Source organism: Oncorhynchus mykiss, chromosome 32 (assembly GCF_013265735.2).
Source record: "Oncorhynchus mykiss isolate Arlee chromosome 32, USDA_OmykA_1.1, whole genome shotgun sequence".
In the NCBI taxonomy this organism is placed as follows: Eukaryota; Metazoa; Chordata; class Actinopteri; order Salmoniformes; family Salmonidae; genus Oncorhynchus; species Oncorhynchus mykiss.
The window spans coordinates 31,912,623-31,939,664 of record NC_050572.1 but is presented as its reverse complement, the minus strand read 5'-3'; the positions used below and the strand labels follow the sequence as shown (position 1 = coordinate 31,939,664).

At 40.5% G+C, this 27,042-nt stretch overlaps 2 protein-coding genes across 9 annotated transcripts in view; one reads left to right on the top strand and one right to left on the bottom strand.

Annotated features, from left to right (window-relative positions):
- The window catches only part of LOC110488303 (CDC42 small effector protein 1), a 42,458-nt gene extending 16,030 nt beyond the window's left edge, over nucleotides 1-26,428 (top strand). The window contains exons 1-7 of one of the 6 annotated variants that reach the window (XM_021560487.2): nucleotides 5,295-5,555; nucleotides 15,006-15,130; nucleotides 16,655-16,805; nucleotides 17,402-17,704; nucleotides 21,360-21,464; nucleotides 22,994-23,065; nucleotides 23,453-26,428. In XM_021560487.2, coding sequence (XP_021416162.1) covers nucleotides 17,531-17,704; nucleotides 21,360-21,464; nucleotides 22,994-23,062 — 348 coding nt within the window. In that variant the 5' untranslated portion in view covers nucleotides 5,295-5,555; nucleotides 15,006-15,130; nucleotides 16,655-16,805; nucleotides 17,402-17,530 and the 3' untranslated portion in view covers nucleotides 23,063-23,065; nucleotides 23,453-26,428. Of the gene's footprint in view, nucleotides 1-5,248; nucleotides 5,556-15,000; nucleotides 15,131-16,654; nucleotides 16,806-17,401; nucleotides 17,705-21,359; nucleotides 21,465-22,993; nucleotides 23,066-23,452 lie in introns of those variants that run through there. The other 5 variants (XM_021560485.2, XM_021560488.2, XM_021560484.2 and 2 more) reach the window with 5 other exon arrangements.
- Nucleotides 952-4,735, bottom strand: LOC110488305 (protein AF1q). Of its 3 annotated transcripts, XM_021560491.2 has the most exons (3): nucleotides 4,599-4,713; nucleotides 1,530-1,742; nucleotides 952-1,389 (listed from the first exon to the last, which is right to left on the bottom strand). In XM_021560491.2, exon 3 carries the CDS (start codon nucleotides 1,381-1,383, stop codon nucleotides 1,108-1,110), a length of 276 nt encoding a protein of 91 aa, XP_021416166.1. In that variant the 5' UTR covers nucleotides 1,384-1,389; nucleotides 1,530-1,742; nucleotides 4,599-4,713; the 3' UTR covers nucleotides 952-1,107. The 3 variants fall into 3 exon arrangements, with proteins under 3 accessions (XP_021416166.1, XP_021416165.1, XP_021416168.1); XM_021560490.2 differs by lacking the exon at nucleotides 1,530-1,742 and having other exon boundaries at nucleotides 4,599-4,735; XM_021560493.2 differs by lacking the exons at nucleotides 1,530-1,742; nucleotides 4,599-4,713 and adding an exon at nucleotides 3,022-3,062.
- Nucleotides 26,429-27,042: the final 614 nt, after the last annotated feature.

The window sequence follows — 27,042 nt, the reverse complement described above, 5'->3', positions numbered from 1 at the left end:
CAGTCAGTGTGCAATTTAACTATTTATAATAATTTTAAGGCTCACCTTATTGCCATTTCTAGTTAGTTATGTTTGTTGAAATTAGTGACCGAGTCATGTAGCCCTCATGTGGAGAAAACCTAAGCAGAACTCCCTAGAATGTCCTTTCAGTATTATTTGGAGTTTATCCTCTACGGGATCAGTCCCCCGGGACAGTTATTTTTTTTTTACCTTTATTTTACTAGGCAAGTCAGTTAAGAACAAATTCTTATTTTCAATGACGGCCTAGGAATTGTGGGTTAACTGCCTTTTCAGAGGCAGAACGACAGATTTGTACTTTGTCAGCTCAGGGAATTGGACTTGCAACCTTTCAGTTACGCTCTAACCACTAGGCTACCCTGCCACTCCTAGTTGAGCTAAGTAGGTCAATATGATTAGCATGAGGTTGTAAGTAACAAACAAAAAAATACCAGGACATAGATATATCTGATATGGGCAGAAAGCTTCAATTCTTGTTAATCTAACTGCACTGTCCAATTTACAGTAGGTATTACAGTGAAAGAATACCATGCTATTGTTTGAGGAGAGTGCACAATTATAAACTTGATTAGGCACATTTTGGCAGTCTTGATACAACATTTTGAACAGATATGCGATTGTTCATTGGATCAGTCTAAAACTTTACACATGCACTGCTGCCATCTAGAGTCCAACATCTAAATTGTGCCTGGGCTGGAATAATGCATTATGGCCTTTCTCTTGCATTTCAAATACAAAAAAGAGAAAAGCTTTTTTTTTGTACCATCTTTTACCAGATCTAATGTGTTATATTCTCCTACATTAATTTCACATTTCCACAAACTTTAAAGTGTTTCCCTTCAAATGGCATCAAGAATATGCATATCCTTGCTTCAGGTCAGGCAGTTAGATTTGGGTGTGTAATTTTAGGAGAAAATGTTTTTTTTTTTAAAGGGCGGGATCCTAAACAAAAATGCACAGTACAGACTAATACAGATTCAGTACTTCTTCTTGGGACCAGAAACTTAACAAAATCCATGTTTATCCAGATAGGGTCCGTGTGAGGAGAGGGAGGGTCTTATGACTGGGAGGCTGAGATGGGGATGGTTCTCACAGAAGCAGGTTGAAGTCGAGGAGGTCGATGCTGGGGATAGGCTCTCTCCAGTAGTTGAAGGTGGTGTACTCTGACAATTCAGCCTCCTGTGCCTCTTGCTGCTTCCTTGGCTTGGCTAAGGCAGCATTCTGTTTCTTGGTGGCCTTCTTGCTCTTCTTGGTTGGCTTGCTGTTGGTCACACCCAGGTCTTCCAGCTCGGACAGGTCCGGGGCTGAGATGGGCTGTCTCCAGTAGAGGAAGGAGTCATACTCGCTGTTTGATTTCACCAGCATTTTTACCTGAATGTAAAATAGGAAATTAAAATGCGATTTGGGATCATAGTTTAAAATAGATTAGACATACATACTGCTCTAATCTTAGTCCCCACATATACAGTATTTCATTCCAGTACTATGTCTCTATAATTTCAAATGGCTACCTGATATTTTGTCTTTATTCCAAAGGGCCCCTATACTGTAGATGCCATGGTTAGGAGAACGTTTTGTCTTGACTGGCTTTCTCCCATAGCAGAGTTCAGGTTAAGAGAAGTCTATGCCATTACATAAGAACAAATGGGCACAGGATCAAGTAGTTTTTTCTTGAGATGCAGATTTAGGTCAATCCTTGTTGCTCATTTAAACCTGTTGGTAAACTGAAGCGAACTAGGTTACATAAGCTTTCTGGTGATAGGTTTTAAAACATAGAACACTAACGTTCAAGTTGTAGGTCTAGAATGCAATAATGTTGAGTCGCACATTTGTTAACATGACCTAATTTGGCATTCCTCATAATCTGACCTAATCTTGAAATGTTTGTGTGATATACAGTATCAGTCAAAAGTTTGGACGCACCTATTCATGCAAGGGTTTTTCTTTATTTTTTATACATTGTAGAATAATAGTGAAGACATCAAAACTATGAAATAACACATATGGAATCATGTAGTAACCAAAGAAAGTGTTAACCAAATCAAAATATATTTTGAGATCCTTCAAAGTAACCACCCTTTGCCTTGATGACAGCTTTGCAAACTCTTGGTATTCTCTCAACCAGCTTCACCTGGAATGCTTTTACAACAGTCTTGAAGGGGAGCCCACATATGCTGAGCACTTGTTGGCTGCTTTTCCTTCACTCTGCATTCCAACTTAAACGCAAACCAGATGGGATGGCATATCGCTGCAGAATGCTGTGATAGCCATGCTGGTTAAGTGTGCCTTGAATTTTAAATAAAATCACAGACAGTGTCACCAGCAAAGCACCCCTTCACCAGTACACCTCCTCATCCATGCTTCACGGTGGGAACCACACATACGGATATCATCTAGTCACCTACTCTAAATCTCACAAAAGACACGGCGGTTGGATCCAAAAATCTCACATTTCGACTCATCAGACCAAAGGATGAATTTCCACTGGTCTAATGTCCATTGCTCATGTTTCTTGGCCCAAGCAAGTCTCTTCTTATTGGTGTCCTTTAGTAGTGGTTTCTTTGCAGCAATTCGACCATGAAGGCCTGATTCATGCAATCTCCTCTGAACAGTTGATGTTGAGATGTGTCTGTTATTTGAAATCTGTCAAGCAATTTGGCCTGCAATTTCTGAGGCTGGTAACTATGAACTTCTGCAGCAGAGGGAACTCTGGGTCTTCCGTTCCTGTGGCGGTCCTCATGAGAACCAGTTTTGTCAGTGCTTGATGGTTTTTGCGACTGCACTTGAAGAAACGTTCAGTTATTGAAATTTTCCAGATTGACTGACCTTCATGTTTTTAAGTAATGATGGACTGTCATTTCTCTTTGCTTATTTCAGCTGTTCTTGCCATGGACTTGGTATTTTACCAAATAGGGCTATCTTCTGTATACCACCCCTACCTTGTCTGACTGGCACAAACGCATTAAGGAAAGAAATTCCACAAAGTAACTTAACAAGGCACACCTGTTAATTGAAATCCATTCCAGGTGACTTCCTCATGAAGCTGGTTGACAGAATGCCAAGAGTGTGCAAAGCGGTCATCAAGACAAAGGGCGGCTACTTTGAAGAATCTGAAATATATTTTGATTTGTTACTAAAATGATTCCATGTGTTATTTCATAGTTTTGATGTCTTCACTATTATCTACAATGTAGAAAATAATCAAAAATAATGAAAAACCCTGGTGAATTTTATCTGTAGCATACAGGTGTGTCCAAACTTTTGACTGGTACTGTATGCGTAATACTTTTTGAACATTACTAAGTTAATTGTGACCACATAAATATAGGTTCCCCAAACGTAAGAGTGCAAACAAGGGCACATTTATTCTATTTTAAAACATCTTATTTTTAGGCTTTAAAGCACCCTCAACATTATATTTACAGTAATGGGCTACCTGTTTACAACTGCAAAACAGATCTGAAAGAAAATGTGAATGGTGTGAATGTGAATTTCCTAAACCAAATGATAACACAATAAAGTCTAACGTTATTATACAATAAGGCTACACGTCTGTGGTTAAATACAGTTAAACACTAAAAATTATACAGCAATTCAATGTAAAATGCACATAGTGAAAATGGACAACAGATCCTGTTGTTAAAATGCCATTACTGTAGCATGAAATCAACATTTAGGGAAGAAATGACCCCACCCTGTCAGTAGGTTATGCCATTTTAAATCGGTTAAGGATGATAGTCTATTGGTGGATAAAGGTCCCTGTGTCAAGTTACTCTATACATTTTTTGTTTATCCTATTGAACAAATCGTTCTTATCCATTAGGTCATAATATCGTGTAGAACGGCCACATACTGACTAAGAGCGTCACCCGTCCTCAATACGACACCAATGTATATCATTTCAACAGATACAGTAGTATGCTACAGATAAAATTCACCATATTAAGTAGACATAAAGCCTCAACGGAGCGGTTGACGCCTATGGGGCTTGAGAAGTTACAAGCCATTTTGACAGTTATTCTTTAATCATGTAAATATAGATTTACACATGACATCTCCGTTTTTGACAGAATGTCATCTGTGCGAACGATGGAGACTATTCCAGAAACTGGGTCATGCAGTCCTAAAAATATCTGAGATAATGTGCCAAGCATAAAATAAAACACGATAGAGCGTTATCTATCTACCATTGACACTCAATTCGGAGCTTACCCGTTTTTAATTGTGTGCATTTATGATTTTTATTTAACAGGCTATCCGGCCTTGCCAGCTTAATGGGCAAAATTAGGTAATAGGCTATTGTATTTAGTTTCTTTCTTATGCCTACTGGGAAAGATAAATAGTTAATTCTAACATTACTATTACAGGCTATATACATATTTTTTTTTGTTTATCAACATTCAATATTGTTAGTTTAGTCTACATGTAATTTTGTATCCACTATCCAGCACAGGTGCACTAAATGCAACACCATATCACTAATGTAGGTCACTGACAAGGCGGCAAAATTATGAAAATGCAATTAAAAAACATATCAATTTACATTTCAACAATGCAATGAAAATAAAATATTATCTTACTTCTTGAGAAATCTTGGCTGACAAGGCTCCTCTTTGTTTGTCGCTGGGTACGCTCCACTGGGTTATAATTAAAAAAAAAACGTACGCTCGTGCGAGTGCTGTGGCGACGCTGTAAAATCCTCGCGCACAATCTTGCTTTTTCAGAACCAGCCACGCCCACACTTTGTGACGACATTGGCTGTTTTTCCTACCAGAGCCAGTCTACCTCTGAAAATAACATTAGGTCCTTTGACCTTAACGAGTAACAAGTGCATTGGGTTTTTGTGACGTAAAATCAAATAGGCCTACTGTTTTATTAACTTAAAATCAAATAAAATCAAATAGGCCTTAACTAATTATTGTGCATTAAAAAATGCAATTCTTGTACATAAAGAAATAATGTGGGTTGCTATTCAATTATGGCAAAATACAGTCATTTTTGCGAAAATCGACCAATAATGATCAAGGCTATACCGATAATGTAATAATAATAATGTAATATAATGATAGGCTAATAAAGTTGGACAATTTGCTGATAAACGTTGGGCTATATCATCATATGATATTATGAAAAGCATAAATAGGCACATCCTGGGTCCATATTCAGTCCACTACACACGGCGTAGGTTTATTGAAAATGGGATTGGATTGAATGGTAAGAATAGGCCTATATACCTGCAATTGCCCTGTAGGTTGCAGTGTTGACTTTATGATGACACGAAGGAATTAATCTAATTTCAAAACGCAAAGTGCGTTTATGTCCATAAGGGGTGCTGTTTGACTTTACCGGCAAAAATATGCTTTTGAACAAGTATTTTAAAACATCTGAATTTCCTGATTGAACAACTTGGAACCACACCTCAAAAACGGAGAGAAACAGCATACGTGCGGTCGGTGCTCTATGTTGGTGTTTGAAAAGGCATCAAACGGATACTTTTGCTGGCTATCCAAATTGTTTGGGCACATTTAAGAACGAAGGTAAGATAGCTCCATACGTATGCCGCTATTTAGAGTTTCCTCTTCATGTAGGCTAGCCTACTAACTATGTCAATGAAAGTGGGTACGTGGTCATTGTTTCTCTAACTGATTAAGGTTGTAGTTGGCCAAACCCAGAGACAATTTTGTTAATGTTGCCTAGAATCTAGATCTGCCTGCACTTTGATATTTTCAACATTGATAGAATCAGGTATTTTAAAACAATGAATCAAACTCAAGTCGTTGCTATTTGAAGGATAAATTATGCTTTCCGTGGGGAAGGAAGTGTTGGTAAAGTTCATCAGAAACTTCCTCCGCCGTGGAGTTTAGTCGCCTAACCCAAGATGTACACTTAAAGAGCCTACCGTTACTCGTTAAGGTCAAAGGACCTAATGTTATTTTCAGAGGTAGACTGGCTCTGGTAGGAAAAACAGCCAAATACTCCATCTCTAAACATGAATCGATTCTCAATTGTGATATGGCTCTAGAAACATAAAGCCTTTTACTTTTTATATCACTTCAAAATAATTTAACACATTCAAAATATACACTTCCTGTACCCTGTTTAAACTGCCTTTATCACAGTTGCAACTGACAGTATTATTCAGTGACAACACGTTTCTGGCTGCCTTCTTCCATTACGCACACAGGTGTTAGGCGCATGCTAGATAGCTAATTAGCATAGGTGGTATTCTTTAATTAAAACGCGCTGTAACATGGAGATTTAGCTGTTTGGGAACACTGACCCAAAAAGATGTATCAATAAAAAAGAATTATACACTACCGGTCAAAAGTTTTAGAACACTTACTCATTCAAGGGTTTTTTATTTTCTTTTTACTATTTTCTACAATGTAGCGATTCTTCAAATAGCCACCCTTTGCCTTGATGACAGCTTTGCACACTCTTGGCATTCTCTCTACCAGCTTCATGAGGTGGTATTATACCTGGTATGTATTTCAATTAACAGGTGTGGCGGCATAAATTAAGTTAATTTGTGGAAATTATTTCCTTCTTAATATATCAATCAGTTGTGTTGTGACAAGGTAGGGTTGGTATACAGAAGATAGCCCTATTTGGTAAAAGACCCAAGTCCATATGGCAAGAACAGCTCAAATAAGCAAAGAGAAACGACAGTCCATCACTACTTTAAGACATGAAGGTCAGTCAATCTGGAAAATTTGAAGAACTTTGTAAGTTTCTTCAAATGCAGTCGCAAAAACCATCAAGCACTATGCTGAAACTGGCTCTCATGAGGACTGCCACAGGAAAGGAAGACCAAGGGATACTTCTGCTGCAGAGGATAAGTTCATTAGTTACCAGCCTCAGAAATTGCAGGCCAAATAAATGCTTGACAGAGATCAAGTAACACACATCTCAACATCAACTGTTCAGAGGAGACTGTGTGAATCAGGCCTTCATGGTCGAATTGCTGCAAAGAAACCACTACTAAAGGACACTAATAAGAAGAGACTTGCTTGGGCCAAGAAACATGAGCAATGGACATTAGACCAGTGGAAATTTGTCCCTTGGTCTGGAGTCCAAATTGGAGACTTTTGGTTTCGACCTCCGTGTCTTTGTGAGTTGTGGTTTGGGTGAACAGATCTCTGCATATGTATTTTCCACCGTAAAGTATGGTGAGGAGGTGTTATGGTGTGGGGGTGCTTTGCTGGTGACACTGTCTGATTTTATTTAGAATTCAAGGCACACTAAATCAGCATGGCTACCACAGCATTATGCAGCGCTATGCCATCCCACCTGGTTTGCGCTTAGTGGGACTATCATTTGTTTTTCAACAAGACAATGACCCAAACACACCCCCAGGCTGTGTAAGGGCTATTTGACCGAGAAGGAGAGCGATGGAGTGCTGCATCACATTACCTGGTCTCCACAATCCCTCAAACAAATGAAGATGGTTTGGAATGAGTTGGACCATGGAGCGAAGGAAAAGCAGCCAACAAGTGCTTAGCATATGTTGGAACTCCTTCAAGACTGTTGGAAAAACATTCCAGGTGAAGCTGGTTGAGCGAATGCCAAGATTGCTCAAAGCTGTCATCAAGGCAAATGATGGCTATTTGAAGAATCTCAAATATAAAATATATTTTGATTTAACACTTTTTTGCTTACTACATGACTCCATATGTTATTTAATAATTTATGTCTTCACTATTATTCTACAATGTAGAAAATAGTAAAACAATAAAAACCTTTGGAGTAGGTGTTCTAAAACATTTGACCAGTAGTGGTTTATTATTATTTGTCGCTGATATGAAAGACAAGGTCCTTTTTATGCTTCCAAAACCGTACCACAAACGATGTGTGTTAATGTTCAGACTGAGTGTCAGGGCTCTTAACAAAACTTCCTCCATACAGAAGATGCCTTCATCAAATGACTCTTATGTGTAATGGAACGGAGTAATGATCAAGGGCTTGAGTAATTCAAGCCCTCTCTCAGCTTTCATTCAATGTTTTGTTGTGTATTGTTCACTTACATTTAACGTTTTAAACTAGACACTGAGTATTCATTCCTTGAAAAGAAGAGCGCTTGACAAATTGCATAGCCTGTGCATGACTCGACAAAACATTTTTGGGCAGTCCCAAATTAGAGGTCTAAGACTTAAGGAAGTCAGGCTGGCGACAGTGGCTCAAAGTCGGTTGAATGCATGGGGTAAAGTAAGCCATTGTGGTCTATTTTCAGGAGGGCATAGTTTTGGGATGAGACTGGAAATGGTCTGACTATTGCTTCTCCATTATGGGAAAGCCCGTTGGTCAGTGCTGGATTTGGCTCCACTTCAGTACTCTGCTCCAACCTCCATGTTGAGTTCTTCAGCTTGATAATATTGTAGCGAACGGCAGGAGAGTGAACCAGGGTCGCTGGTGTGAAAGACAAACACTCAGTGCATCGCACCAATCGGGATAGTCCACTTGGTAGGAATTGTAACGTTTTTCATATAGCGAGGATTGCTACACGGTGGATGATTGTAAAAATGTCTTAATCAATCCGTGCAGAATCCAGTTTTGTTTACTATTACTTTACGTCACCTCAAATTCCAACCACTGGATTTGGAAGTTGTCTCTACTGTTTCTACTCTTTGGTATAATAGGAAACTTTAAGTATATGTAATATATGGTAGCAGTAAAGTATAAAGAGTATATAAACTTTATGCAAAGCCATGAGTATTCTGTCTGTCTTTGGTTTGTTAGGGTTTTCAGTTCATGTCTGAGGTGATCCGAACAGCCAACATGCACAGCTGAGCCTGGTATATGGGGAGTGTACTTTAGCCTTGCTAGTGTGGAACTCTGTGGTGTAACCTATGACCTGTCACACACTGGGTTGATAATTCCAACAAAGATGGCAGGAAATGTCAAACTAGCTGCATTGAGTCATGGAGGTCGAGGATCCCACTGTGACATTAACTGCATTCTTTCCTGTACATTTTACTTTGTCCTTGTTGCAGATAGGAATGTTTGAAGTTGCTCCTTTCTTTAGGACACCATAATGTACACTGTCATGTTAGCGACAGGTAGTGGGGGTGAAGAGAACATTTTTTTTGCATTTTTCTGTATTATAATCAATTTGAAGCGCAATGTTAAATTCAAATCTCCATACCATCATATCTAAGCCAGTTGAGCAGTAGCAACTTACTTTTTTTAAAAATCTACATTTCATGGTGTGCAAGACATCGGTCTGATTTGCGCCTGTTTGAGTGTACTAATCGATTGTTTACCTTTATTTAACTAGGCAAGTTCTTATTTTCAATGACGGCCTAGGAACAGTGCCTGTTCAGGGGCAGAACGACAGATTTGTACCTTGTCAGTTTTGGGATTCCCCAGCTTGGGGTTCCTTTCGGTTACTAGTCCAACACTCTAACCACTAGGCTACCCTGCCGTGGGGATGGCACAGTCCATCACTAAGGCGTGCTATTGAAATTGTGTGTAATATAACCATATACAAGGGTGCAACACTAATAAAAATATAAATTAATAACAAATTGGATAGCGGACGGTTATGAAACATCAGTGCGGTGTTTAATTGGAGCCTTTTCCTAGACCATGTTGCTATGTGCATAATAGCGAAGTTACTTAGCATATTGATGTTGAGAACAATGCGGGTGGAGGCAGCAGTGGAGTCAGGAGACGAGAACCGCCGTTGCCTTAATTGTTTAAGAAAAGCGAGCGAGATGAAACTCCAACTTAATTAGGTCTATAATCAATAGCCTAACTGTTAAATGTGCCTGGCTATCTCTGTCTATCCAGAAATAAGACAGATCCAGCTTGTGTTGCCTGTTTGAGTGTTCAAATAATGTCGGATAAACAATTTCACAAATTCGGCTGTTTTTTTCCACACAATATACACACAGCGCTTGCTCCTTCTTTTTCTTGATCTCCAATATTTTCCACAACCTACTACAATAACTATGTTGGTCTATTGTACTTCAAACAATTTGTAGGCAGGTTTCTCAGGATTCAAACCTCCTCAAACAGGCAAATTAATACTCTTCAGCGGGATAATTTACTTTAGTGTCCTGATATTAAAATAATGTATATCTATCATTAGGCAGTAGGCATATCTAAAAATACATATTGTAGTTCTAAATGTGTTTTATTGTAGTGTCACCATCTTTACTACAAAAATAAGTACAAATACAAACAACTTTTAAGATGCATATTTATTTGACATTGAACTGTCCCTTGATCAGCACAGCAATTGATAAAACAGGACCATGTTTGCAAAACAAGTGGTTTTGAGCCTCAATCAATATTACACAGATTAGCTAATGGTTACAGACATCAGGAATGCAGATAGAGGCGAATAGAACTGAGTGACGGTCCAACACACAACCACTTGTTATGTTGCACACCTTTTGACTGTAAATTTATGGGATTATTAAATATTTTTCTTAGTGACATGTATTGCTTAAATAAATTACAATTTGAAATGGAAAATAACAGGCACGTACCACATACATTACTACAAGACAAAACTGCTCACTCAATCAAGCCAGATGGTCTTGTAAGTATAGAAGCAAAGCTTGCTTTCAAATAATCAAATAATAAAAAAAACTTAAAGAATTGGATTCTTCCTCTACTTTTATCTTGTATGCAGTACAAATCACATTATTGTGGGAGCACCTCTAAGAGTATCAATTAGGCTGTTTGAGAAGGTTTGAATCCTAAGCAACTTGCCTGCACATTGTTTGAAGTACAATATATCAGCAGATCTACTGTCGTAAGTAAAAGCTGTTTGCTGGAAAACCTTGGTAGAGCATGGGTGAAGTAGGCAATGTAGTGCTCATGTGACTTACCTTTTTTTGGCTTCAGACCAATACCTACTTCTTACTTAATTTTTTTGTTTCAAATTATACTGTAAGTGAAACTTTCATGTGTACATTGACCATACTTAACCTTTCATGAGGGGAGTGTCTTACTTTGGAGACCTTTTTCAGTAGGCCTATTGGTAACTCATTATGGGTGGACAGAGCACTATGATAACTCCTGGTATGGACTAATGGTTCTCTCCCCATTCATTTGAAATTGAAACATAGTTGCACACTACACAACAGATAATGTGGACAATGGACACATCAACACTAGACCTCTTTCAGACCTGAAAACATCTAACTTGATTTTGAAGAGATCTATCATCACCTACTATATCAATTTAGGCCTGCCTGCTTTAAATTTACTGCCAGGCGGGCATCACTACACAGATGCATTTCAAATGAAAATATATTATTTGTTAAAGCAACCGCCCCAAAGACCTCAGCGTTCCAAAGCAAATATAAACACCTGAACCATCCGTCTAATCGTGGATAGCAGTGCACTGGATTCCGTGAAAGAGCCATGTTGTTCTTAAGCCGTTGCTTGAAAACTGACGTCGGACAATTTAAAAAAAAAAGGTGCCGTTAACCAGTTGGAAAGTTTTAACCAGACCCCATGAAAGGTCTCATTGTAATTCCTCCATCAAAGACCACTCCCCTCCTTTTCCACTTCTCTTGGATGTGGCTCACTGTCTAGATTTGACCTAGTTGGTAGGTAGGTAGCTGGCAGGACTATTTCATTTGCAAACGTTTATTTTATAGGGGTGTAGCTATTGAGCATGTCATCTGTTTGTGACCATTAAAGGGGCAATCTGGAGTTGCTACATACACTACCGTTCAAAAGTTTGGGGTCACTTAGAAATGTCCTTGTTTCTGAAAGAAAAGCACTTTTGTCAATTTTTTTAAATAACATCAAATTGATCAAATACAGTGTAGACATTGTTAATGTTGTAAATGATTATTGTAGCTAGAAATGGCGGATTTGTCATGGAATATCCACATAGGCTTACAGAGGCCCATTATCAGCAACTGTCACTCCTGTGTTCCAATAGCACGTTGGGTTAGCTAATCCAAGTTTATCATTTTAAAAGGCTAATTGATCATTAGAAAACCCTTTTGCAATTGTTAGCACAACTGAAAACTGCTGTGATGATTAAAGAAGCAATAAAACTGGCCTTTAGACTAGTTGAGTATCTGGAGCATCAGCATTTGGGGGTTAAATTACAGGCTCAAAATGGCCAGAAACAAAACTTTCTTCTGAAACTCGTCAGTCTATTCTTGTTCTGAGAAATTAAGGCTATTCCATGCGATAAACTGAAGACCTTGTACACCGCTGTGTACTACTCCCTTCACAGAGCAGCGCAAACGGTCTCTAACCAGAATAGAAAGAGTGGTAGGCCCCGGTGCACAACTGAGCAAGAGGACAAGTAAATTACTACCTAGTTTGAGAAACAGATGCCTCTTGAGTCCTCAACTGGAGCTTTGTTAAATAGTACCCGCAAACCACCAGTCTCAACGGTGACGAGGCGACTCCGGGATGCTGGCCTTCTCGTTCCTCTGTCCAGTGTCTGTGTTATTTTGCCCATCTTCATCTTTTCTTTTTATTGGCCAGTCTGAGATATGGCTTTTTCTTTGCAACAGTGGGTTACCTGCCTTGCTCATGGGCAGAACAACAGATTTTTACCTGTGGATAACATGGATGCTCTGTCTATGAAATCTGAGTTTTTACATTACTCCAGCCCCATCCCTCAGCTTTTTACTGAACAAGTGGCAGTTAGTATGCTTTGTTTCAACTGCAGATTGTCACTTTAAAACAGAGAACCTGCTAACAAGGGCGTAATACTGAGAGTTTTAGTCTCAATGCAGTTGTTGCTAATAAGCCTTGTTCACATTGGCAGTTTGAAGTAACTCAAATCTAATTTTTTTGTGCATATTCGAATCTGTTATTTTTCCTGAAATCTGAACAGCCAAAAGCCACATGGAATCAGATATTTCAAGATGCATTTCAAACCACCTTCGTAGGTGGTTTTAAGTCCAAATTTAAAAAAATCTGATTCCTGGCCATGCGACTTGTCTGAACGGTCAAATGTGGTTTTAGAGTTATTTGGCATATTTTGTTGCTTGCTAGATAGCTACTCTGACAGTTTGACAAGAATGTGAGATGGTAGCTTGTTAATTGTTTACAAACAAATTAGTGCATGTACTACATAGCTAAACAGCTAGCTAGTTGTCTGCTGTGGTTAGCCAAAAGGACTAGTTTTGAAAGTTAGATCTTATCCTTTTTGTGGCTTTAAAGTTGTTCTTACACAATGATTTTGAACATTCAAAGCAACTGGTAAACGTCCATGACCGGCATTGGTGTCACCTTAGCTTGCTACATAACTTCTGAATGATAGGAAGCACGAGCACCACCACCAATCGGCCTACACCACTGCGCACACACCTGTTACTACACTGAACACATATAAATGCAACATGGAAAGTGTTGGTCCCATGTTTCATGAGCTGAAAGAAAAGATCTCAGCAATTATTTCTCTTAAAAGTTGTGCACAAATTTGTTTACATCCCTGTTAGTGAGCATTTCTAATTTTCTAAGATAATCCATCCACCTGACTTGTGTGGCATGTCAAGTAACTGATTAAATGGCATGATCATTACACAGGTGCACTTTGTGCTAGGACATTAAAACAACACTCTAAAATGTGCAGTTTTGTCACACAACACAATGCCACAGATGTCTTGAGGGAAGGCGCAATTGGCATGCTGACTGCAGGAAGGTCCACGAGCTATTACCAGAGAATTTAATGTTAATCTCTATCATAAACTGCCTCAATGTCATTTTCAAGAATTTGGCAGTATGTCCATCTGCCCTCACAACCGCAGACCATATGTAAACACGCAAGCCCAGGACCTCCACATCCGGCTTCTTCACCTGCGGGATCGTCTGAGAAGAGCCACCTGGACAGCTGAAGAAATACTCCTAAATTTCAGTCTGTAATAAAGCCCTTTTTGTGGGGGAGAAACTCATTCTGATTGGCTGGGCCAGCCTCCGAAGTGGGTGGCCCTATGCTCTCCCAGGCCCACCCATGGCTGTGCCTCTGCCCAGTCATGTGACGTTCATAGATTAGGGCCTAATGAATCTATTTCAATTGACTGATTTCCTCATATGAACTGTAACTCAGTAAAATCGTAGAAATTGTTGCATGTTGCCTTTTTTAATATTTTTGTTCAGTATATGACAACAAGCATAGCCATGTCAGCAAACGACTGCTGTTTGAACACACACTTGCTGTTTTTATTTAACTGTTTGGACAGTCAGTAATTCCAAAACTGATTTGAGCATTAAGGCTTGCAGTTTGAACAAGGCTTTAGATATCGTTGAACGAGTTGAGGTTTGAGGGTCACGACCAGTGTATGAAACCCTACAGAACCTTTGCCAGCTCACATGTAGCGCTATTAGAGCTGGATCGATTAATTGGTTATCGCATTGTTAGGTTACTCTCTACTAGCCTTGGTGTGTGTTGTGAGCTGGTCTTTAGTCAGGGTTCAACATCTTTTTCATCAGTATCGCTTGTCTGTTGTATTGTTTCTCAATTAACTAAAATCCCAGCAAGTTATAGCAGGATCTCTTTTGAATATAGACTGAGGGTAGTCATTGATGTTTTTATATAAATCTGCTGTTCATTCTGACTATTTGGAAGAAGGGGCTGTAATGAAATGTGTTTAGCCACATATATCTTACATGGGGAGTATGTGGGCAGGTCTGAGGAATTTTTTAGCCACGTCAGTGTTGTTAGCAGGAAGTAGCATCACTGTCAGCCTACCCATGGGGAAATGACATGAACAAACCCATACTGAGAATAGCAGTTATGCTAACTGCCTTAGAAAGGTCAAGTTGTTGACTTTTCTGAAAACGTATTTTCTTGAAGGCAATAATTTAATCAATTTCCCCTTTCACGAGAGAAACTGGGTTAGGTGTGAACTTCTGAAAATGGGATTCATGATGCATCACATGCTACTGTAACTATATTGTGGTGTTTGTCATGTCACGCTTAGTGTCATTTAATAAGGTTAGTCTCACAGTGCTTCTTTTGTCATCCTTCTTGTTTTGGCTTTTCTGCCTGTTCAGCACAGATAACAGGGACGCCTTGTCTGCACTAAGGATCATGTTAATGTAGACTGACATGGAGTCCAGTGAATGAGGGCAGGAGGATTCCATCATGTGTGTTTTGGACAGTTGACTTTTGAAATCTACTAAGGTAATACACTCTCAGACAACCTCAGTTTTCACTCTACTTTGTGAGTTCTCACTCTGTCAATACAAAGACACACATGCGTTCGTAGAAGGTCGGCCGCTGGATGGTTTTGGCACCAAAGGGGCATTGTCTCAAGGGATCCTGGCAGGGTTATGAACTGTCAACCATTTGTACATTTTGTATGGTCTGAAAAACCACATTGGCCATTTTTAATGCTAAGATGACAAGAAGTTGGGTGGGGGGAAATAATCTCTTCTGGGGACCCAGAAGGATTCTTCCCAGTTCCCACATGGTTGCCAATGGTAGTTGAACAAATAATCGGCTGCGGACTTGGACATCTACAATTGGCACCATCGTATCAAGGTCTAACCAGCACTTTAACAGATGAGACTCCAGTAGTACAGTACTGTAATTCAACAGAACTGGACTGGCACTCTTCTGAAGAGGTTAGGCTGCTCCTCGTTGCTCTTCGGGGGAAACCTCAAATTAGAACGAGATGGCCCCAGATCTCTTGAGAGCCGGTTTATTTATACAAGATGATGAGCATACCGTCAGAGACCAGATGAGCCCAAAGCGGGAGTTTCCGTTAATCCTTACCTCACGGGACAAGTATTTCAACTGCACTGAGTTTGTCCCCCCCCCCCACCCCCTTCATCTGTTCTTGTCGTCCTGTGAATCATGGGAAGCTTGGTCATGAGGTTCCTCTCCTTTTAAATAGTGTGCCACAGGAGATATTCTGAGCCCCAGTTCTGTCCTACAGACAGTTCACAGTTCTAGCCCTCCTTCCGAGTACGGTGTTCTCACAATTCTGTGTGTCCTCACTATAATCATTAAGTGCACCTGCTTCGGGGGAATACGGTAAGAGGTCAATGTAGAGAGAAGTTCGACCCAGACTTTGCCTGTCTGAACCCCACAGAGCAAGGATGGCTCAACTAGTGTCTACTCTACAGATGCCAGTGTCCTGTTTGACTTGTGCCAGCCTGGAGGGCCTTGGTGATATAATGATGTGCCAGTGTTTTTGGCAGTGCCTGCCTTGCCGTCCATCCACGCCCCTTATATCACCATACGTGTGTGTGCAGACTTCCACCTCATCCTTGGGGGCCATGGGGGTTGAGAACTTCTCCACGTCCACTGACACCCATATTCTACAACCCAATGCTTTTACTGTACATCAGGATACTAACTTTCTGACTGCCCTGATGGACTGTTAACCAAATAGACTTTTTAGTAACTATACAGTGAGCGGCCAGTTGACTCGAAGTAGTGTCAGCTTACCTGTTAAAACCACGGTGGTGCCCATATGCCAGCAATGTGCTATCAAGCAACCCACACTGTGTAGTTTTAATCTTACTTTGCCCCGCCCAAATGTTTTCCAGAACAATGTGCTAATTTTAATGTTTGAAGGAGGTTATTTCTACAGTATTTTTGTATCGGGTTTGAGAGAGAGAGCGTGTGTGTGAGTGAGAGAGTCGAGAGAGAGACTCCACCACACACATTCCTTAACAGTTTCCTCCCTGTCTCACACAGCCTCTGGGCATGATAAAACAGAGCTGGACGAGAGCCATGTCATTATGAAAAGGGTAATCAAATGATCGGCAGCGGGCCCAAAGGAAACTGAAGTCCAAACCCAGTGGTGAAAAACAACCTGTAGAAAGAAGCTGAATCGTCACAGCAAGCGGTAACCACTACTCTCAAAAAAAAAAGCTGCAGCTCTAATTTGGCTTAGCGGATCATCAGTGACAATCTTAAACATAGCAATAAACGACGACACTAAGTAGTATAAACCAACTTTATGAAGTGTAATGGAACTTTCTTTCACACTGCAGAGGGAATATAAATGGCTTCAGGGATGGACCTCCGGTGTGTTTTTGGCTTTTCCATGGGACGAGACAGGAACAACCTAGAGGCGAATGGAGGATGCTTAGATGTTTTCCACCCTTGGAATGTCTTTCCCATGTCTAATGTGCTTGTCACTTGTTTGTGAAGCAATATGTTAGACATGTTATGCCTGATTGTGTTCCCTTCGGTTGGAACCTGGACCAGAGGGTGGGGGGGTGGGGCCCAAGTACTCCCAAAGAATTGCATTATTTTAAAATGGTGCAAAAGCAAAACACTGTTCAAGACGCTGGTTTGGGCAGAATCAAGTAAAAAGTATGCCGGTACGGCGCTGCCTTAGTAGGTTTTCAGTGATATGTTGCATCAAAATAAAATGAACTAGTAGGACCATGTTCACATTACATTGGCTATTATTTTAATAAACTCCTGTCTCAACAGATTAAACCCTAAGGACTTTAATCTGACTGGATACCAGAAGAAGGATTAAGACACCGGGAGGCTTGAGAGAATCAGGACCTGATATTTTGCAGGTGCTGGGTTTGGGGATTGACCCACTTTGGCTATCTGATGCAAGGGATCTGGATGCACCAGGACTATCCCAAGATTGAGGGTCACAGGGGCTACCTGTCTTCACCAGCCTGCAAGGCGGCTACAGAGAGCAGGGCGCTGAACCGGCGGAGCCCGGGAATGAGCGAGTTCTGGCACAAGATGGGCTGCTGTGTGGTGGCTAAACCCCCACCGGTGAGTCTGGGCCAGCTGCCTCTTATTTACTCATGTAGAGTCTTATATAAAACGTTCTCTATGTCAGGTTTCACAAAATTCCTCATCTAATAGTTGTATAGAGACTAGTAATAGACTATGGACTATACTCCACAAGCATGCTCTATGTTAGACCCTGACCACTTCTATTCAACCCTGTCATGCCACAATATGTTTGAGGTTGTAGAGGTCCCTGGCAAGTCTTGCAAGTATAGTACCCAAGGGCAAGGTTTGGGCATCCCAGGCAGCCAAGCAAGCTTACTCTGACCACACTAGAACTTGAAAACAAATATTTTTGGAGTCTTAAATGCATGCTTAGAACAGCCTAAAGTGAACCACTGCCCGAAAGACCTCTTTACCCATTAGATTTTACGCCAAGATGTTATGGGGGACCCTTTTTTTAAATGCATCAAAGTCCAATAAATCTGTTGGCAAAGGCTGATGTATTTCTGGTGTTTTTCAGACTCCATCTGCAATCACTTACCGGCTGATGTCTTTAAACGGGTGACGTTTTATAGCTTGCAGTTCAGTGGCATCCACATCATGAGCGATATCTTGAAGGAGTGCCATCTTTGATTTATTGCACACTCACTATACTTAGAGTGAATTACAGCCATTAAAATTCACTGACCATCTGACCCATAGCACATGTTCAACAAAGAGACGTTGCCTGTGCTATACAGTGTGTTTGGAAAGTATTCAGACCCCTTGACTTTTTCATTTTCTTACGTTACAGCCTTATTCTAAAATGGATTAAATAGTTCCCACAATACCCAATAATGAAAAAGCAAGTGTGTGTATATATATATATATATATATATATATATTTATTAAATTAAAAGTACTTTGTTGAAGCAACTTTGGCAGCAACTACAGCCTCGACTTTTCTCAAACACCTGTATTTGGGGAGTTTCTCTCCCTTTCACCTGTATTTGGGGAGTTTCTCTCAAGCTCTTTCAGGTTGGATGTGGAGCGTCGCTACACAGCTATTTTCAGGTCTCTCCGGGGCGGCAGGGTAGCGTTGGACTCGTAACCGGAAGGTTGCAAGTTCAAACCCCCGAGCTGACAAGGTACAAATCTGTCGTTCTGCCCCTGAACAGGCAGTTAACCCACTGTTCCTAGGCCGTCATTGAAAATAAGAATTTGTTCTTAACTGACTTGCCTAGTAAAATAAAGGTTAAAAAAAATATATATATATTTAAAGTCCGGTCTCTGGCTGGGACACTCAAGGACAAGAGACTTGTCCCGAAGCTCTAGGAAGAGTCTAGGTGGGTCCAAACTTATTCCATTTAAGAATAATGCAGGCTGCTATATTCTTGGGGACCTTCAATGCTGCAGACATGTTTTGGCACCCTTTCCCAGATCTGTTCCTCGACACAATGATGTCTCGGAGCTCTTCAGACAATTCCTTTGATTTCATGGCTTGGTTTTTGCTCTGACATGCACTGTCAACTGTGGGACCTTTATATAGACAGGTGTGTGCCTTTCCAAATCATGTCCAATCAATTGAATTTACCACAGGTTGCACCTGAGCTCAATTTCGAGTCTCATAGCAAAGGGTTTAAATTCCTATGTAAATCAGGTATTTGTTTTTTTTGTTTTTGCCAACATTCCGAAAACTTGTTTTCGCTTCTTCATTATGGGGAATTGTGTGTAGGTTGATGATTTATTTGATTTAATCCATTTTAGAATAAGGCTGTAACGTAACAAAATGTGGAAAAAGTCAAGGGGTCTGAATACTTTTCGAATGCACTATTGACCATGCGTAGTTGTGTCCATCAGTAATGTAGGCATCATATGGGGACGCACTGTATAGATAAGCATGTTCTTACTATCTTACATTCTTGTCTGATGTGGAGACCCTAACAATTGTATTGATCTGTCCAGAGAAGTATAATGCCTGGACCTAATAGTAGCTTGATGTTTCAAAGCAAAACACTTTATGGAATCCTAGTGCACATTATAGGGGTGAATAGAGGTCCTATTGATGACACAAAATATCAGTTTCACCGGAAAGTGTAAGAACTTCCCTTTTGCTCTCCAGAAGCGACCGCTGACCCTTGACCTCCTCAGGGCGGTACCCTTCCTGACCCTCACTCTTTCCTGGCCCAGGTTTTGCAGGGAGTGTTGCGTAATGGCGGGTTGTGTCCGTTCCCACTCACCAACAATGAAACCCGGCGGCTCAGGAGAGAGGATGCGGTCTGGGCCTCTGTCCCATGGGAGGGCATTTTCCCTCTCGCCTTCCTCTTTTATTTTTAGGGCCTGTGTTTGTTCTATTGTGGGGGGAGGACAATACAGAGACATCGCTTTCAATAAACACAGGCAAGGATTTACATGTAACTGTCTCGAAAGGGTAGGGGCGTGTCAATTTTGGAAGAAGACTATTGAGACCCTTTTTACTCATGTTCTCATGAGATGTTGGTAGTTGGGGTATGCCTAACTTCCTAAATGTAAGTCATGTAATTGCTACCCACTTTTCTAAGCATAGCCTATGCCAAAGGGTTACTGACACCAAGTGGTTGCTATACACAACATATGCTGAAGGCATCCCCTAAAATAAGTTGCTAGGCGACTTTCTCTTTTGCAGCACACACAGCTGACCAATTTAGCTAGACATCCATGAATCAGCCACGGGATGGCATTCCTCCCAATTAAGCGACATTATAGTCCAGGGCTTATTTCTGAGGTTTGGTATGACTCATGGCCTGCATGGCTGCAACTTCAGTGGATGCCAACCAGCTGGGTATTTGGTTAGGTTGGGTATGCCTTGTAATGTTGCCGTATTGATACTTCGAAGTCGATATACACAGATGTTCCTACTTGATTTAACAAAGAATGTCAAAAGAGTATAGATTTACCTTATGCTGCCTAGATTTGATTACATATGTTCATTGATTTCAATTCCTGGCATTGCTGGGTGTTCACTGACTCAATTTGGTAGCAAAATATGCTTGCTAAGATGGTCATAAGGCTGTCTTTATGAGTCTGTGGGAATGACACCTGATTTTCCTCTGCAATGACGATGTAGCAACAAGAATGGGTGGGTGAAATGCCTGATTCATTGGGTATGTATGCATGCGCCAACAGATCCTCAGAATTCAAGATGACGTCAAGAAGAAAAGTCTATGGCATCTGCCAGTCTGCATAAACTAATTAATATAATGAAAAATTAAAAAGCCTTTATTTTTTTATGGCTTACGCATCGCAAGAAGATTAATTTATTATTCTTGTTATACATAAGCCACTTTTTTGTTTTGTTTTAAATTACTTTTTAATTTTCCCGCTGGATTACTTCTGGAAGTTTTTTCTCAGAGGCTTTTTCGACATGGTTTACTATCAAGCATAAACTTCTGTTTGTTCTGTAGTATTTCATCCCATGATCAAAAAACACCTCATGGTATACATATATAACCAAATAAGCGTTCCTCTCCTGTATCTCTAATAGTACAAGCTGCTTATTTGGAGACAGAAAAATGGTAGATCATTGTTCGGTTAATTGCATGTTTATGTTATAATTTCAGAGCATCTTCTGAATGAAAATCACAATTTGGTTGCACAGCCACTGTCCTATGCAGTTGTCTAGTCATATTTTAATTACTATAGGTCACTGGTCACTGACCTCCTGCATTTGTTTCAGAAGAAGAGGAGGAGGAAGATTGACCGCAGCATGATCGGAGAGCCCACAAACTTTATGCACCTCACACACATTGGCTCTGGGGAGATGGCAGAAGGTTTGCCGCCGGTATGTATAAGGTTTTGGCTACTTTAATGAAAATCATCCTTTTACACATTTCGTAATCATTGTTTTAGAAGAATGATGCGCCAGTCAGTGATCATGACCGATCAATCTCTTAACAATTGCCGTTGGGCTGCCCATAGTGAATTTGTTATTTGTCCTTTGCTTTACACACAAATTGCATGTCAAATTAGTTTAATTTGCACCATACCTGAACTGTTATTTCAACACTTGGATCAAGTCTTGTCTGCAGCAAAATTGTATAATTGAGTGAAATGGAGGATATTGCGTAAAACATAATTGCAGCATGTTACAATCCAGGTAACTGGTATCGTCCAGAGGTTTTCTTTGGACAACAATTAATACAAAAACACTAATGAAGCTTTGATACATTAACTGCTACACTAGTCCCACCCCCATTCGTTGGCTAATAGACATTCAGTTAACTGGCCCATTGCCAGCCAGCCACCTGCCCACTTTTGAACAAGGCTCAGCCTGTGCAAGAGGCGGAAGTGTTCCTACCACTTCATGCCATGATGTTCGCTAGGTTCTATTGCTCAGTCCCTCCTCCCTCCCTGGGAGGGATTCCAGAGGGCACACAGAGAAGGGACAGTGACACAGCTGGAAGGCCTTGGCTGCTAAATGAAAGGCCCACTCTGTGTCCCACGACACTGGTAAATGATTCCCCCCAATCGTCTAGCACAGGAACGCAAAACAAGAGCTACTTCCTGTGCCTGGATGAAATGGAACTCTGACATCCCGCTGAAAATCAAGTCAACTCACCAGGGACCAAGTCTTGTTTGCTTAGCATTGACGACCTTTAAACGCATTAATGAGCTTTTAATGCCGAATGAGAGTCGTGTATATGTTTTGTGTTTGCACTAAGCCAGCGGCTCCATTGCAAACAATGACAAAACCCTGATAGTGATAGAAGGCCCATTTGAATTGGAGTCAATGCACTGGAACAGTGCAAACAGGTGTGGTAGACAAACACGGCTGCCTTTTGTTTAAGCTGGGCTAAAGTGCGTTTGAGCATACCTTTTTTCCCCCTGCTGCCTATATCTTATTGTGCAGCATGATTACATAACGCCATTATGAAACATCTCTGTGTAATCTTGACACTGCCTCACCTTCTGTGCCGTCAGTGTTCCCACTACAGGTTTGTTTTAAGTTTGAATGTTGCAAAGTTAGTTTGTATTTACACATGCGCACACCTAGTTTATCCATCAACTATTTACTTCTGCTAGGGATTGTGGGGCTACAGTGTGTTCCCATTCGGGATATGAAATATCAACATATCGTTGTGAGTGAACAAAGGGCACTTACTTAGCAACCACAGTGTTGTCCCAGTATCATGAAGGTGCTGTCAACCAACTCTTTAATAGCACTTTTGTGACACGATTGACTACATGTCATATAATACCAGAAAGCAGGTCAGATTGTCAATATCCCCGATTCTTGCTGGCTGATACTCCCCTGTATTTTACATAATTCTACCAGGGAGTGATGTTTGTGACTTTTTGTCTCCTCTGCAGTCAGGGTCAGTCCAGGAACAGATGAGGTCCAAAGGACCCAGCACCAATGGCCGAAGCAGCCTCTTATAGCCAGTAAGTACCTTCTATATATTCCAGTACACCCACTTGTGCACACACACTCACTCTGGATAATACTTAGGGGTTAAATAAATATGATGAAATTCTGGGGAAAATTTGGAAAGTCCAGCTGAAAGTGTTTGTTTATTTTAGATGGGGGGGGTGTGTATGTTAGTGAAAGCCATCCATTCACATTGCTTGACAATCTTTTGTACTTCCCCAAAAGTTGACAATGAACTTATCCTAAGCTCTAGGAAAATGTGTTTTAAACACTTAACTACATACTCTGTGGATTTAAGATCATTATTTTGGGGGGGGGGATCTGATATTATTCAACAATGTTAGACTTTTTATTCAGAAACTGCTGTTGTCCAATGACATGAGGTTTTGTTGCGGTTTCAGACAAATGGACCAATCCAGAGACTCGATGTGAGTTCCTCATTTCCCCCTTCCTCGGACCCAGCCTCAAGCCAACCTGCATGGACCAACTCTGCATATTGCACTTAGGCCCACAATGACCACCGCAAATGGCAGAATAAAAAAACAAAGATCTAAAACAATGACTTTATTTCCCAGAATCCCTTTCAGCCCCCATCACCAGTTTAAAATGGGACATGACTCCTGCCATGAAGAGGGGAAAGTACCCTGGATTCTCACTCAGCACTGGGGACTGGATGGGATTATTTGTGGGCTTTTATGTTGCTTTGATTAAACATAGGAGGGTTCAGCTACTGGCGGATACGGAGTTTCCCATTTTTGTCTCGGTCTCAAGCAAGGGATTGTCCGAACATTTCATATTTCTCTAACAAGACCGTCTCACAAGTGTGATACTGATCTTGCAATAACGCAAACAAACAGGTCTTCTTTATTCTTGACTCGGAAGTGGTGCGTTTGCCCTTTTAAGTGTTGTGCCTTTAACGATTATAATGCCTTTATAAGTAGTGCATGGTGGAAATTGAGTCCATCTGTTTCCTGACAAGCACGCATTTTTCATATGTATTGCTAAAGTGCAGTGGCCAAATTGATATTTTTGGAAGTGAAGTTTCTCAATTGACAAGCAGGATGTGGCATCTACCTTGGCTCCACCCACTACTTGTCTGTAGTAGTTTGAGATCCAATCCTAGCAGCACTGTAGACATCCAGGGGTGGGAGTGGTCACTTGTAGGCCTACAGTGCTAATGTTTTGGCACTTTGCATGTTTCACGTGGACAGTTCTTAGACATCATCTCACACATTCCACCATTAGTCACTGTCTTTCTTACAAACACGCCAAGTTTCTCATAGACACCCCCTCGTGTACATACTTCTACCTTAAGTGTTATTGCCAAAGTTATGCCTTTTATATATTAGGTGCTTTTTTTACTACCATGCATGATTTAACACCAGCCAATCTGAACACTGGATAGCATTGGCAGGTAGCCTAGCCATTAGGGAGTTGTGGCACTAACCCGAAAGGTTGCTGGTTTGAATACCCAAGCTGACAAGGGGGGGAAAAAAATCTTATCGATATGCCCTTGAGCAAGGCACTTAACCCAAATTTGTTCTACTATGGCTGACCCTGTAAAAACAACACATTTCTCTGCACCTATCCAGTATGTGACATAACATTTTATTTATATTTTCATTACCTTCTGTAGTGTCCCTGTACGCTCGCTTGGTGTTTAAAGAAAATGTGTGTGGTGTGCACAATTCTACACTGAATGCTTATAGAATTGACCCATCCCGAATTCTCCTTTTTATTTGGGGGGGGGGGGGGGGGTAGTAGTCTTGTTGAGCAGTCCACTTCTAAACATTTGCAAGCTGAACGTAAGATGCAGTAACTAATCTCGATCTCAATTGGCTTTATCTAAAAGCTCTCAGGCAGTTGGACTGTCAGTTCAGCAGGGTTATGTCAACAACGCCACAAATTGATCAAAAACCATGGCAACTTGGCTTTGGGTCTCCTATTGCACAGTGTTAGTCTTAGAATTGGCCCCTGTCATTCTAAGCTGAGACATGCTCATTAGCTTTTTAGCTATTCTGAAAGGTAACCTTATGGGCTTTCTGTTTCAATGACAATCTACAATTCAGGTTAGAGGAAATGGCAGAGCCTATAATACTGCAGAGAGAAAGTGATGGCTGATTTTTGTTATACGAAAAATAACAGGTCACAAGTTGTCTTGACTCATGACCGCTAAATGGACCAACTGTTGTCATATTCTATTTAGATGCCTACTACAGTTCAAACGCTTGCAGTATGAGTGAGTTTGCATAGAAATTATTATAATTATTTGTTTTTAATGTTTTACGACTGCCCTTATTATTATCAGCTTTGGAGCCAGATTTTTAAGTTCTTTGTTAATGTTTTGTTTCATATGCTGAAGATTTCTAATCTCAGACAGTAGAGATTCCAGGATGCAATGTACCTACTTTTCAGTCTCTCTGTTAATGTTGCAGTCTTTTCCTGGGTCTCCCTCTTTGCTCTGTTTTTAATTGGTCATGTGTTACACAGTCCTCCTATGAGAACGTTGGTGGACAGATGTGTGAGAGGAGAGTAAGTGTTTCGCAAACCTTTGAGTGTTTTCTCGGCTTCTGGCCTTTTTCCCCTCCTGAAAATACAGTCAATATTTTATGTATGTGTTTGTTTACTTAAAAGAGCCATTTACTTTTGAAGGTGCACGTCCTCAAGTGTATAGGAAAAAGTAATTTGTCTGTCTGTCACTTAAGGAATCCTGCACAGACAAATTATACCCAGTTGAACAGTTTAGGGATAACTGTAGACTGTAGAACTGTTAACTGTATAATATTTTAGGGAAATCAAACATTTTCAAGTTTGAATTAGTCTTCAGACTCAGATTGACAGCAAACATCTCTAAAGAAATCACTGTTGATAATAACTTCTGTTACATTTGCTGTGAGGAACTAAACTCAAATTTAAGTTCCCCTGTTTCAGTCTGAGTGAATTTCACTGCAAAGTTGCAGGAAGATACTGTTACGAGAGGTTTCACCCAGCCTGTGCACATTTCATCCTCCATCTTGTGTTTTATTACAAGCAGCTGTTTCTGATACCACAGTAATCTCAACAACCTATAATAATGCTTTTAGTCTGAGAAGCCCAGAGTCTAACCATGGGGCAGAGCCCAGGATAACACATTCATTACCTACTTCACTAGGGGGGGGGGGGGGGGGGAGTGCTCATGGAAAAACTGAAGATGTGGTAGGTGTAGTAGTTTGGTGGGAAAAGTCTGAAGCTATTGTCTTTGCAATGACTAGTGTAAACTTGACACGGCAAGGATGAGTGTATAAACAAACTTCTGGCTGGCCATAGTTAGCTATTTGTAATGTATCACAACAGACTAGAAATATATTTCACTTGAAAGTAAATTTGTTTGGGAACCATAAAGTATCACTTACTATTTCCAGATTGTCCAATAAAGATGGACAAAATAGATTTTAAAAATTATCGTTAAAGGTTTTTGAATGTTGAGAGCATTCTAAACTTCCAACTGAACCATATGAGACTAAATGTAGACCGGATATTCGTCACTACGTGTTCCTTTGCTCAGCATCACCCCTTTTACTATGGGCCCAATACATTGGAATCTCTTTTGCACCCAAGAAATTGAAAATTCTATCTACCCCAAAATAGTTTTTTTTTTTGTTTTTTTTTTTGTTTGTTTTGCCCAGTGATTTCTCTCCTGTCCTCACCATGTGCTTTTCAGCTTCTCTTGCCTGTCACTCTTCAAGGTGTTTCTAGAGGATATTTAAACCAACAACACTCCCTCTTTCACAATGGACTCTGTTCCTATATAAAACATTGGGTATAGGCAACAGTCTCAGGCCTTGGCTGCATGTATACCACTGTACACACACACACACACACACAGGGCCTGTCCTTGGCAGAGCTCAGCAAAAGTCCATCGCCTGAATGAAGGAAATATATGGCCCATTGTGCTTCTTGATTACACTAAGGGCAGCCGGCAGATAGGATCGGGCCTGGAACAAGATAACAG

Coding starts and splice junctions, on each gene's coding strand:
- LOC110488305 (XM_021560490.2), bottom strand. CDS start 1,383: ATGCTGGTGAAATCAAACAGCGAGTATGACTCCTTCCTCTACTGGAGA.